The 13,952-nt window shown below is 38.0% G+C and overlaps 1 protein-coding gene across 5 annotated transcripts in view; it reads left to right on the top strand.

Moving 5' to 3' along the window:
- Positions 1-13,579, top strand: part of CLHC1 (clathrin heavy chain linker domain containing 1) — a 34,290-nt gene extending 20,711 nt beyond the window's left edge. For all 5 annotated transcript variants that reach the window (XM_055540127.1, XM_055540126.1, XM_055540128.1 and 2 more), the window contains 3 exons: positions 8,157-8,359; positions 11,724-11,903; positions 13,251-13,579. In XM_055540127.1, coding sequence (XP_055396102.1) covers positions 8,157-8,359; positions 11,724-11,903; positions 13,251-13,447 — 580 coding nt within the window. In that variant the 3' untranslated portion in view covers positions 13,448-13,579. The remainder of the gene's footprint in view (positions 1-8,156; positions 8,360-11,723; positions 11,904-13,250) is intronic.
- Positions 13,580-13,952: the final 373 nt, after the last annotated feature.

The raw sequence follows: 13,952 nt of genomic DNA, 5'->3' as shown, positions 1-13,952 counted from the left end.
ACCCAAACTTTGTTTCTGAAAGGTTAAGATGGTGTCTGGGTGATGCCCCAGGTAAATAGCAAGGAGGGAACACAGCACCACCCATCAGGAAAATTGGATTAAAGATTTACTGAGCATGGCCCTGCCCATCAGAACAAGACCCAGTATCCCCCTCAGTCAGTCTATCCCATCAGGAAGCTTTCTAAGCCTCTTATCCTTCTCCATCAGAGGGCAGACAGAATGAAAACAATCACTGAAAACCAATCTAATCATATGGACCACAGCCTTGTCTAACTCAGTGAAACTATGAGCCATGCCATGTAGGGCCACCCAATATGGACATGTCATGGTGGAGAGTTCTGACTCCAAAATGTGGTCCACTGGAGAAGGGAATGGCAAACCACTTCAGTATTCTTGCCTTGAGAACCCCATGAACAGTATGAAAAGGCAAAAAGATAGGACACTGAAAGATGAACTCCCCAGGTTGGTAGGTGCCTAGTATGCTACTAGAGATCAGTGGAGAAATGACTCCAGAAAGAAGGAAGAGATGGAGCCAAAGCAAAAACAACACCCAGTTGTGGATGTGACTGGTGATGGAAGCAAGGTCTGATGCTGTAAAGAGCAATATTGCATAGGAACCTGGAATGTTAGAAGTGGTCAATCAGGAGATGGCAAGAGTGAATGTCGACGTTTTAGGAATCAGCAAACTAAATGGACTGATGGGTGAATTTAACTCAGATGACCATTATATCTACTACTGTGGGAAAGAATCCCTTAGAAGAAATGGAGTAGCCATCATAGTCAACAGAAGAGTCTGAAATGCAGTACTTGGATGCAATCTCAAAAAAGACAGAATGATCTCTGTTCATTTCCAAGGCAAACCATTCAGTATCACGGTACTCCAAGTCTATGCCCCAACCAGTAATGCTGAACAAAACTGAAGTTGAATGAGTCTATGAAAACCTACAAGACCTTCTAGAACTAACACCCAAAAAGATGTCCTTTTCATTATAGGGGACTGGACTGCAAAAGAAGGAAGTCAAGAAAAACTTGGAATAACAGGCAAATTTGGCCTTGGAGTACAGAATGAAGCAGGGAAAAGGCTAATAGAGTTCTGCCAAGAGAATGCACTGGTCATAGCAAACATCCTCTTCCAACAACACAAGAGAAGACTCTACACATGGACATCACCAGATGGTCAGCACCGAAATCAGATTGATTATATTCTTTGCACCTAAAGATGGAGAAGCCCTATACAGGAAGCAAAAACAAGACCAGAGGCTGACTGTGTCTCAGATCAAGAATTCCTTATGCCAAATTCAGAGTTAAATTGAAGAAAGTAGGGAAAAACCACTAGACCATTCAGGTATGACCTAAATCAAATTCCTAATGATTATACAGTGGAAGTGAGAAATAGATTTAAGGGACTAGATCTGATAGACAGAGTGCCTAATGAACTATGGACGGAGGTTCGTGACATTGTACAGGAGACAGGGAGCAAGACTATCCCCAAGAAAAAGAAATGCAAAAACGCAAAATGGCTGTCTGAGGAGGCCTTACAAATGGCTGTGAAAAGAAGAGAAGCAAAAAGCAAAGGAGAAAAGGAAAGATATACCCATTTGAATGCAGAGTTCCAGAGAATAGCAAGGAGAGATTAGAAAGCCTTCCTCAGGGATCTGTGCAAAGAAATAGAGGAAAACATAGAATGGGAAAGACTAGAGATCTCTTCAAGAAAATTGGAGATACCAAGGGAACAGTTCATGCAAAGATGGGCTCAATAAAGGACAGAAATGTTATGGACCTAACAGAAGCATAAGATATTAAGAAGAGGTGGCAAGAATACATAGAAGAACTGTACAAAAAAGATCTTCACGACCCAGATAATCATGGTGGTGTGATCACTCACACTTACCTAGAGCCAGACATCCTGGAATGTGAAGTCAAGTGGGCCTTAGGAAGCATCACTACAAACAAAGCTAGTGGAGGTGATGGAATCCTAGTTGAGCTATTTCAAATCCTAAAAGATGATGCTGTGAAAGTGCTGCACTCAATATGCCAGCAAATTTGGAAAATTCAACAGTGGCCACAGGACAGGAAAAGGTCAGTTTTCATTCCAATCCCAAAGAAAAGCAATGCCAAAGAATGTTCAAACTGCCACACAATTGCACTCATCTCACACACTAGCAAATTAATGCTCAAAATTCTCCAAGCCAGGCTTCAATAGTACGTGAACCATGAACTTCCAGATGTTCAAGCCGGATTTAGAAAAGGCAGAGGAACCAGAGATCAAATTCCCAACATCTGTTGGATCATCGAAAAAGCAAGAGAGTTCCAGAAAAACATCTATTTCCGCTTTATTGACTATGCCAAAGCCTTTGACTGTGTGGATCGCAATAAATTTTGGAAAATTCTTAAAGAGATGGGAATACCAGACCACCTGACCTGCTTCTTGAGAAATCTGTATGCAGGTCAGGAAGCAACAGTTAGAACTGGACATGAAACAACAGACTGGTTCCAAATAGGAAGAGGAGTACGTCAAGGCTGTATATTGTCACCCTGCTTATTTAACTTAATGATGCAAAGTACATCATGAGAAATGCTGGGCTGCATGAAGCACAAGCTGGAATCAAGATTGCCGGAAGAAATATCAATAACCTCAGATATGCAGATGACACCACCCTTAAGGCAGAAAGTGAAGAGGAACTAAAGAGCTTCTTGATGAAAGTGAAAGAGGAGAGTGAAAAAGTTGGCTTAAAGCTCAACATTCAGAAAACGAAGATCATGGCATCTGGTCCCATTGCTTCATGGCAAATGGATGGAGAAACAATGGAAACAGTGGCAGACTTTATTTTTCTGGGCTCCAAAATCACTGCAGATGGTGACTGCAGCCATGAAATTAAAAGACACTTACTCCTTGGAAGGAAAGTTATGACCAACCTAGATAGCATATTAAAAAGCAGAGACATTACTTTGCCAACAAAGGTCTGCCTAGTCAAAGCTATGTTTTTTCCAGTAGTCATGTATGGATGTGAGAGTTGGACTATAAAGAAAGCTGAGCGTCAAAGAATTGATGCTTTTGAACTGTGGTGTTGAAGAAGACTCTTGAGAGTCCCTTGGACTGCAAGGAGATCCAACCAGTCCATCCTAAAGGAAATCAGTCCTGAATGTTCATTGGAAGGAATGATGTTGAAGCTGAAACTCCAATACTTTGGCCACCTGATGTGAAGAGCTGACTCATTTGAAAAGACCCTGATGCTGGGAAAGATTGAAGGCAAGAGGAGAAGGGGATGACAGAGGATGATAGGGTTGGATGGCATCACTGACTCAATGGACTTGAGTTTCATTAACCTCCAGGCAATGGTGATGGACAGGGAAGCCTGGCATGCTGTGATTCATGGGGTCGCAAAGAGTCAGACACGACTGAGCAACTGAACTGAACTGAAGTGATGCCAACTTATCTCTTCATCTTTCAGCATGAAGGGTACTCTTTAAACTAATGATCATTATATGGTGCTGTATTGTCAATAGATGTGAGAAATAAAGAGTGGCCCTGATCAACTATCACTCCCAGGAGCCTGCTTGGAGAGTGTGTTAGCCAGTGTTCTCCAGAGAAACAGAAAAAATAAAATAAGAAATGGACTCATGATTGTATAGGCTGAGAAGTCCCCACATCTGCAGTTGGCAATCTGGAGACTCAAGATCATCAGTGGTTTAAGTTCCAGTCTAAAAACTGGCAGCCTTGAGACCCAAAGGCAGGAGAAGACTGGTTTCCCAGCTAAGTAGTCAGGCAGGAAGAGTTCCCTTTTACCTGAGTCGGTGTCAACCTTTTTGTACAATTCAGACCTTCAACTGAATGGTTGAGGGCCACCCACATTCAGGAGAGCAATCTGCTTTACTCAGACTGCCATTTAAAGTGTTACTCTCTTTAAATACATTCTCACTGACGTACCCCAAATAATATTTGACCAAATACCTGGGCCCTCTGTGTCCCAGTCAACTTGACCATTGAGCATAAATTTCTTTATTCTAAATAGGACAATTTGATTTAACTCTAGAGCACTCAACTCAACTCTAGAGCACTTATAAGCTAATTAACATTGTTTGGATTTTCCGTGTTTGGGATTTCTTCTATTTAGATTACCTTAGTTTCAGTTCAGTTCAGTTCAGTCACTCAGTCGTGTCCAACTCTTTGCGACCCCATGAATTGCAGCACGCCAGGCCTCCCTGTCCATCACCAACTCCCGGAGTTCACTCAGACTCATGTCCATCGAGTCAGTGATGCCATCCAGCCATCTCATCCTCTGTTGTCCCCTTTTGCTCCTACCCCCAATCCCTCCCAGCATCAGAGTCTTTCCCAATGAGTCAACTCTTTGCATGAGGTGGCCAAAGTACTGGAGTTTCAGCTTTAGTATCATTCCTTCCAAAGAACACCCAGGAGTGATCGACCTTAGTTTAGACACTATAAAAATCATTACAACTTTACTCCATACCATATTGGCAACAATTGATTTTAAAATGTTAGATTTCAGTCTTCTGGCAGTATTTTCATTTTTTCTTAAGCTTTGATGGAACTATGTGGTAAAACTATGCACTAAAATTAGAAGACTGTGGATAACTATGGATTATACCTATTCATACATTTCAAGTCTCCATTAGGAAATCATAGAAACAAAAATCTTACCTTTTTCCCAAAAAATGATTGGATGAACTACTACTGAAAATATGCTACAAATTAAAAGTAAGGCAAAGCCTTTTAAGAGTATGAACTCAATATACTAGTTTATAGAAAAAGCGTTTAGGTTATTTATAAACCATTATAAATGATGCCCATTCTTATGAAACATGCCATATAGAAAGAAGGATTCCCAATGATTTTTAATGAACTAATTATTAAAAATGTGTGAAGATAAGCTGCACATCAGTAAAAATGTGTGAAGATAAGCTGCATTTTATCTTTATTTAATCTACATTTTTTCTTAATCTCTATTTAGATAGAATACTGTTTTTTATATATTAGAATGTTTCTTTTTTTTTTTTGGATCCAGAGATGATAGAAAAGAATACTCAAGGCAAATCACACTTTTTATTCTTAGCTTCTGTCCCCTGATCTCTGACTCTGATGACCTGGCCCTTACCACATAGCTGCCTTTAAAAGTGCTTCAGTTCTTTTCCTGAAGCTCAGCACAGAGCCAGCCCTAGAACAACCTGGGTTATGGACTAAACTTGGCTCTCTTAGTCATTCCTACCAGGAAAAGTCTAATCACTTGACCCACAAAGCCTAAATTTAAGAAATGATGCTTTGTTGATATTAAAATCTCCAAATTGCAGACGTTGCCCATAGAAAGGAAAAATACTCTAGAATATTAACTTTACAAACCCAGTCCTATAAGATAACAATAAATGAATATCATGCGTAGATTTGGTGATTACCTTTATTTTGACTTCTGAAAAATTTACAGCACTGGAGTGGGTAGCCTCTCCCTTCTCCAGGGGATCTTCGTGACCCAGGAATCAAACCAGGGCCTCCTGCATTGCAGGTGGATTCTTTGACCAACAAAGTTATCAGGGAAGCCCACAGTCTGGCTTATAATCAAGTATACCTTAGTTTACATGTGGAGTTAACATATTTTATTTATTAGTCATTTGTATTCCCCAGAGCTAGTCTGGTCTTGGGTCCACTTTCAGAAAGATGGTAGCAATAACCCTGTGTACGAGACAGCAAGAGACACTGATGTATAGATCAGTCTTATGGACTCTCCCTCTAGGAGAGGGAGAGGGTGGGGAGATTTGGGAGAATGGCATTGAAACATGTATAGTATCATGTATGAAATGAGTCGCCAGTCCAGGTTCAATGCACGATACTGGATGCTTGGGGCTGGTGCACTGGGACGACCCAGAGGGAGGGTATGGGGAGGGAGGAGGGAGGAGGGTTCAGGATGGGGAGCACGGGTATACCTGTGGTGGATTCATTTCGATGTTTGGCAAAACTAATACAATATTGTAAAGTTTTAAAATAAAATTAAAAAAAAAAAAAAAAAAAAGAGCCTTTAGAGTTGGAAGTTGAGGTTGGAAGAGCCAAGAAGGGGCTTTGTGTTCGTTGCTCTGTCATGTCTGACTCTTTGCAACCCTCTGGACTGTAGCCTGTCAGGCTCCTCTGTCCATGGGATTTTTCAGGCAAGAATACTGAAGTGGGTTGCCATGATGAGGTAATTAGGGAGAGAAGAGGGGAGGGAGGTTCCCAGGCTCATTTCCCAGCCTGGTTCAGGGTGCCTCTCTTACCCCCAGGGCTAGCATCCATAATTTTCTTCCCCTCCTTTTCCTTCAGGGACAATTCCATTCTTTTGGGGCTTGATCCTCCTTCTCCCTTTGGATAATTTTCTTTTTAATCATACTCTTTGCATCTCATCATCCTTTTGGAAAGTGACAAGCGAAGACAGAACAGTCTTTTTCTCAACTCTGGCCTTCTCTCAGGTGGGACAGCATCGTGAGGGTGACCACTGAAAATAATGAAATAATAGTATTAATAAGAGAAATAAATACTAAAGTACTTGTATTTTCATGTTGCTTCAGTAATGTAGTCACTAAAAACAACAGAAATAATGACTTGTTCAACCTCAGGAAACGCTGTGACTGTAGCTACCAAAACCCGTATTTTGGTATTGAAATGTGGAAGTCAGGGAATTGCTTACTACATAATTAATTTGTACTCAGAACCTGCCTTTTGATTTTAGACCCACCTCTCTGCTGTCCCCACCAGCAAACACAGAGGGCTTTACTTAATTTTCAATAAAGAGACATTTTGTAGGGTTTCAGAATTTCATTTTATTATTATTGGTGTTTTATTACATATATGCCAGAGAAGGCAATGGCAACCCACTCCAGTACTCTTGTCTGGAGAATCCCATGGACGGAGGAGCCTGGTGGGCTGCAGTTCATGGGGTCGCGAAGAGTCGGACACGACTGAGCGACTTCACTTTCACTTTTCACTTTCATGCATTGGAGAAGGAAATGGCAACGCACTCCAGTGTTCTTGCCTGGAGAATCCCAGGGACGGGGGAGCCTGGTGGGCTACCCTCTATGGGGTCGCACAGAGTTGGACACGACTGAAACGACTTAGCAGCAGCAGCAGCATTACATATATGCAGGCACTAATATTATGATTAATATTACATAATTGATATTATATAATATTCTGCAGCTATTAAATAAAAATTTAACTAAATTTAACACAATTTCAGTATAGCCAGTAATTAGAAGTGGTTTCTTTCAGTTCAGTTCAGTTGCTCAGTCATGTCCGACTCTTTGCGACCCCATGAATCGCAGCGCGCCAGGCCTCCCTGTCCATCCAAATCTTTTTTGGCTTATGCTTATAGTTTCTATCTTCCCTGGTGGCTTAGATGATTAAGAATCTGCCTGCAACTCGGGAGACCCAGGTTCGATCCCTACGTCAGGAAGATCCCCTGGAGAAGGAAATGACAGCCCACTCCAGTGTTCTTGCCTGGAGTTACTGTGTAGTACATATGATTTCCTTCAATTGTATCTGAAGATGGTGCACTAAAATTGATGGAAAGTAAAATCTATTTAGTCGAACCATCTCAAAAGAGCTGCTTCTTTAGTCTCCCCTAATAGACACAGTTAAGTTCGTTTATGCCCCTCCGCATTGTTTCTTACAAATCTGTAACAATAAAAAACAAAATACTGCTGTCATACTTTCTGTTTCACTTTTTATAGTGCTTGCAAGATGTGATGCTAATTTCAAGCTAAAAACTTTGTCACTGTCTTTAACCAACACTTAATAAGTTCTTACATTCTACAGGGTTTTGGAATCTATATAACAGCTAAGAACATTGAGAGCCTCAATTAAGAGAGAATTTTTGTTTACCTTGAAAATGTAAACCCCACCAGTCTTTTCAAGAGAGTTTTAACCTTGTTTGTAGATTTTTTAAAAAGTTGAGCTCAGTTTCACCAAAATGACTTCCCCCAAAGGAATACACATGCTGATTGTTTTTGTTCTTATGAGTAAATCTTAACTATGTTTAATTTCATCAATTGCCTAACATGGGATTCTTACAGACCATAGAAAATCCAGTTCTACTGTGCTGAATTTTCAAATATTTCATTCTCATCCATTCATTAAGAACTCACTAACGTGTGCCCTATTGATCTGCTTGCTCTAGGCTGACATTTTCTGAGGAGGCTGGGGATGTGATTTTTGATTATGGGGAGCAGGATACTTATAACAAGGCCAAATGTCTGGCTTTAGCTCAGATTATCTACAGTGAATGTGGCTTGCACAAGAAGGCTCTTCTTTGCCTGTGTAAACAGGGTCAGATTCATGGGGCCATGGAATACATACAACAATTCAAGGATTTTACTTCTGGTGAGTGAAAAAGCCTATTATTTGTATATGTTCAGATTCTGGACTTCAATTGTAAGATCACCCATAATATTAGGCAATATTTTGGACTTACATTGTAAAACTTGTTTTATATATACTGGTAAGTAGATTTCTTTAGTAATTTTTAGTGAAAACAGATAAGCTGGAACTGATTGACTTTGATGCCAGACTTTCAAATACATTATGTATTTCCTCAATACATAGACATTTAGTAAACTTTAGATATTTGTACCATGCTATTTAAGAATTAAAAAATATATATATAATTTCTGAACTATAATATAAGCATTAGAATTAGTGAAATAATGTTGATTTTAAAAGTTTAAAACACCTAGGTTGCAGCTAAACAGTGATCTGAGAGAATTGAGGCCCTTAGAGTGACCCAGTTGAATGAGCTGATCTCTTACTATAGTCCAGTTCAGCATTAACCTTAATGTACAGGCAGTCCTGACAAATCCCTATACCCCAGGCTTGTGTCAATCCTGATTTTTCAAGCTATATACTCCAGTTCTAAGAAATCACAAAATGGAACAAAATATAGCACTTTTAGGTCACATTTTTTCCAGGTAAACAATCTTTTATGGTTGTTGAATCTAATCATTTTTGAAGAAAAAATTAACTTTTACTTAGAATCTGGCTTTTAAAGTTATTAGTTTTTTTCATGCATTATGTAACAGCATGCCTGATACAGTTAGTGTAATAATAGCTTAGTCCACCTTTTTACATCCCTGTCTCACTTAAGCCTTATGTTAACTCTATGAACTAGGTTTTGTTATTACCCCTATTTTATCAATGAAAGATAACTATGTGTTCACAGAGAGGCTAAGGCACAGAGAGGTAAGTAATTCTCCTGTATACACACAGCAACGGATCAGAATCTGGCAAGAATAGTTACGACATAATATTTGTTGAATGAATAATTGTTTTAATAGTTAAATTATACAGATTCAGTTTCTGTTTTATTGTTTTTCCTTAGAATTATTTTAGTCAAGGTTTAGACATGGAATGTAAGTTTTAAGTACTCTTGGAATTTTTATTGAATGAAATGTGAAGCTTCTTTTTTTGCTTGCAAAATTTGCCTAACATGAGTACATAGAAATACGATCGACTCATTATCATATTATCCTGTTCTTCTAGTAATGCATTACACTAGAAAATAATTAAATTCACAATCAGCTGTCCATATTCATGGGTTTCACATCTGTGGATTCAAAGAACTTTAGATTGAAAATATTTGAGGGGAAAAAAATTCTAGAAAGTTCCACAAAGCAGAACTTGTGTTTGCTGTGCACCAGCAATTATTTACATAACATTTACATTGTATTTACAACTATTTACGTAGTATTTACATTGTGTTAGGTAACCCAGAGATGATTTAAAGTATATGGAAGGATGTGTGTAGGTTATATGCAAATACTATGCCATTTTGTGTAAGAGACTTTTTATATGAGACTTGAGTATCCTCAGCTTTTGGTATCTGCAAGGGGTCCTGCAACCAATACCCCATGGACACCAAGGGACAACTGTATATTGTACTAATTTAAGAAATAATAATACTTCTTTATAAATAGAACCTTGATACTTATCCTCAGAATTTATTTAGCACAGCATCATAAGATAATAATAACCTGAGGAAAATTAAGCTTAGAAGGTAGAAACAATGTTTGAGAGATTACTTTGCTTATTTTACATTTTAGTGACAAATAGCCACAGCTTTCCAAAGTATCATCCTTGGCCTTAGGAGACATTTGTTGCTGTTGTTCAGTCACTCAGTCATGTCTGACTCTTTGTGACCTCATAACTGCAGCACGCCAGGCTTCCCTGTCCATTACCAGCTCCTAGAGCTTGCTCAAACTCATGTCCATTCAATTGGTGATGCTATCCAACCATCTCATCCTCTGTCGTCCCCTTCTCCTCCTGCCTTCAATCTTCCCCAGCATCAGGGTCTTGTCTAATGAGTCAGCTCTTTGCATCAGGTGGCCAAAGTATTGGAACTTTGCCTTCAGCATCAGTCCAGGATTGACTGGTTTGATCTTCTTGCAGTCCAAGGAACTCTTAAGAGTCTTCTCCAATACCACAATTCAAAAGCATCAATTTTTCGCCTAACCCTAACCCTTCTTTATGGTCCAACTCTCACATCCATACATGACTACTGGAAAAACTATAGCTATGACTATATGGACCTTTGTCAGCAAAGTAGTGTCTCTGCTTTTTAATATGTTGTCTAGGTTTGTCGTAACTTTTCTTCCAAGGAGCAGCGTATTTTAATTTCATGGCTGCAGTCACCATCTGCAGTAATTTTGGAGCCCCAGAAAATAGTCTGTCACTGTTTCCATTGTTTCCCATCTATTTGCCAAAAAGTGATGGAACCGGATGCCATGATCTTAGTTTTTTGAATGTTGAGTTTTAAGCCAGCTTTTTCCACTCTCCTCTTTCATCTTTGTCTAGAGTCTCTCTAGTTCTTTTTCACTTTCTGCCATAAGGGGACATACTCAGTTTGTTAATACTTTCTGGTTTGAGAAGAAAATGGTCTCAGATTTAGACTGTCAGCTTTCCATTTACATTTACAAATCAAAGAAAACAAAAGCAGTACTTCTAAAAAAAAGTCTTTTGTTCCAAAAGGAAAATCTGACTCATAGTGCATCTGTTTTAGAAGGAAAAATTCTTTTCGTCCTGCTCCTCTGCCCCCTTCCCACCAATGATTTATAGAATAAAACTGAGATCCAAAAGATTAAGTGGCTGATCAAGCTATGATTAAAATTCAGGTTTCTTGATTGTCAACCTGGTCTTTTTTTTAATACCACATTTCTTTTCATGACAATTTTTGGATAAATTTTTGCTTGTACTCTTTGTTTAGGTAGTTTTCCTTTGTTTTTTCTATACTGAGTAGGATTTTTTTTTTTTTTTTTGGATTGGAGATAGTAGTGTTGAATTCATTGAGAGCTTTGGAAGGATTGGAAAACGAAGAGATGATTGACAAAGATAAACATTAGCTAGTCCCTCATCATATTAAGCGGAGAAAGCAATGGCACCCCACTCCAGTACTCTTAGCTGGAAAATCCCGTGGACAGAGGAGCCAGGTGGGCTGCAGTCCATGGGGTCACGAAGAGTCCATGGGGACATGACTGAGCGACTTTACTTTCACTTTTCACTTTCATGCATTGGAGAAGGAAATGGCAACCCACTCCAATGTTCTTGCCTGGAGAATCCCAGGGATGGGGGAGCCTGGTGAGCTTCCGTCTATGGGGTCGCACAGAATCGGACACGACTGAAGTGACTTAGCACCAGCAGCAGCAGCAGCATCATATTAGGATGTTGAAATACAGTTTTTCATTTTTGCTTTTAGATGACCTGATGCAGCTAATAAAGTCATGTCCCAACATTGAATTGATTCAGTGTCTTACTAAAGAATGGAATGGGAAACCACCGTATTTATCTTTTGGTCTTGCTGTACTTCACCTGTTCTCTGTAGACATGAAAAAAGTTGGGATTAAGCTACTTCAAGAAATAAGTAAAGGTGGGAAAGGTAAGTGAAGTAAAATTTTGTTGTAGAAGAAATAGTAGTGTGTTGTTTAAGGAAAGGTTCAAGATTATTATGTTTGAGTTAACTCTGTCTTCCTCAGAGTTCTTTCTTGGCATGTTAGGAATTTATAAAGATTACCATGTCAATAATACTCTGTTGGCAATAGTGTATATTTGTTGAGAGGAATGAAGAGAGATTCTTTATGAAGTAGCTTGAGGAGAACATCATAATAATTATAACTGCTATGACTACTCTAAAAACTTTATATATTTTAACATGCATATATTTAATAATTTTTATATATACTTTAAATGTTATTTAGACAAACTTTGTTTCTTGGTCCCAAACTAAATGGCCAAAGTAAAATGGCATTTACCTTGAACCTCACTCTGCTGTGCAATCAAGAATAATTAGATCTCAATTTTTTTCTTTCCTTTCTCTAATTTAATATAGAAATTTGAGCAGATACCTTGATTTTCAATTATTACATGGGGCCAAAGAATGAAGAATAAATTACATTAAAACATATTTGGGAAGATAATTTAGAAATTATCATTACAGATATCAACTAAAATATTTTGTTTGATAGAAAAATAGTAATCATGGTAGGAATAAAATAACAGTGATTACAATATGCTAAATAGAGATCCTCAATTCATTAAGTATCATAAGTAATGAAGGTAATAAATGAATGAGTTCCATAAATAGTCCCAAACAGGATGACTGTAATTGATTTTAAAAAGTAATTATGAAAATAATTTCTTTTTTAAATAAATAATATCATTAGTTTTCCTTAATAAACTAAATCCTTCTTTTATTTCCTTTAGAAAAACATTTGTTATAGAGGCCTCATCATTAAAAGGTCTCTGTCTAGAGGCTGGATGGAGGTTTTGCCAGAGATTTTTTTAAATCCTTAGGTTAGCACTGTTAGGGCATTTATGAAAGTGAAGGATCATAAAAAGTTGGCCATCAGATTTGTTAGCTAGTTCCTAGTGGTACCTTAGAGAGACTGTGAATGAAGCTGGTCCCACAGTCTTCACTTTCTGAGTTCCCTACATCTCAACCTTCAGCATCTGCTGACCTTACCAAGAAGGAGACGAGTGGAAGAATAGGGAATGTGAGAAATGGTGGAGGATTGAATTGAGGCATAGAAAGGTTAATGAAAAAGGAGGAGAAAGAACTAACACTTGAGTACTTACTATGAGCTCAACTGGGAACTCCACATGACACTTAAAGGAATTGGATCTAACAGGAATGGAGTTGAAATGATATCTCTTTAGTTTTGAAGAATTGTTAAGTATGAATTATCAGATGAATGCCGTACTATAATATTGGATTTTATTTCCTCAGATGCAGTTGAACATCTCCTGATAAATGATCCGTTTTGCTCCCTAGAAAAGTGGCAAGAAGTAGCAAATATATGTTTACAGAATGGCTTTGACCAATTATCTAATGACATCATGTCTGTTCTTCGATCTCAAGCTGGGGTTACAGAAATTTCTGAAGAGGATGATACAGTCAACTTAATGCAGCATGTTTTTTGGTAGTTCTGCATCTTAACCAGTTGAGGGAGCCTGTATAACATTTTATGTATATTGGTTGGCAAACTGATTCTGGTATAACTTATAAATAAATCTGGAGTGTGAAGGTCTTAGAAATAAATCATGCTTCTTTTATTATGATGATGTTTAGATTTGTCCTTGAAATATTTATACCTTTGCTTTCTTTTTTTTTAATATGGTCATTTTGTATATTGAATCTTTTAGAAAAATTTCCTATTTTTTCCTTTAAAAATGTTTTAATTTTTATTTTCTATTGAAGTATAGTTGATTTACATCATTGTGTTAGTTTCAGGTATATAGCAAAGTGATTCACTTATACTATATATTCTTTTTCAGATTCTTTTCCCATATAGGTTATTATAGAATATTGAGTATAATTCCCTATGCTAGGGTTCTTATTGATTATCTATTTTATATATAATAGTGGATATATGCTAGTGTCAGATTCCTAATTTATCCCTCTCATATATTGACTGGATAAAAATCTAAG

Source organism: Bubalus kerabau, chromosome 11, assembly GCF_029407905.1.
Source record: "Bubalus kerabau isolate K-KA32 ecotype Philippines breed swamp buffalo chromosome 11, PCC_UOA_SB_1v2, whole genome shotgun sequence".
Taxonomy (NCBI): domain Eukaryota; kingdom Metazoa; phylum Chordata; class Mammalia; order Artiodactyla; family Bovidae; genus Bubalus; species Bubalus kerabau.
This window is presented reverse-complemented; position numbering and strand designations above follow the sequence as displayed.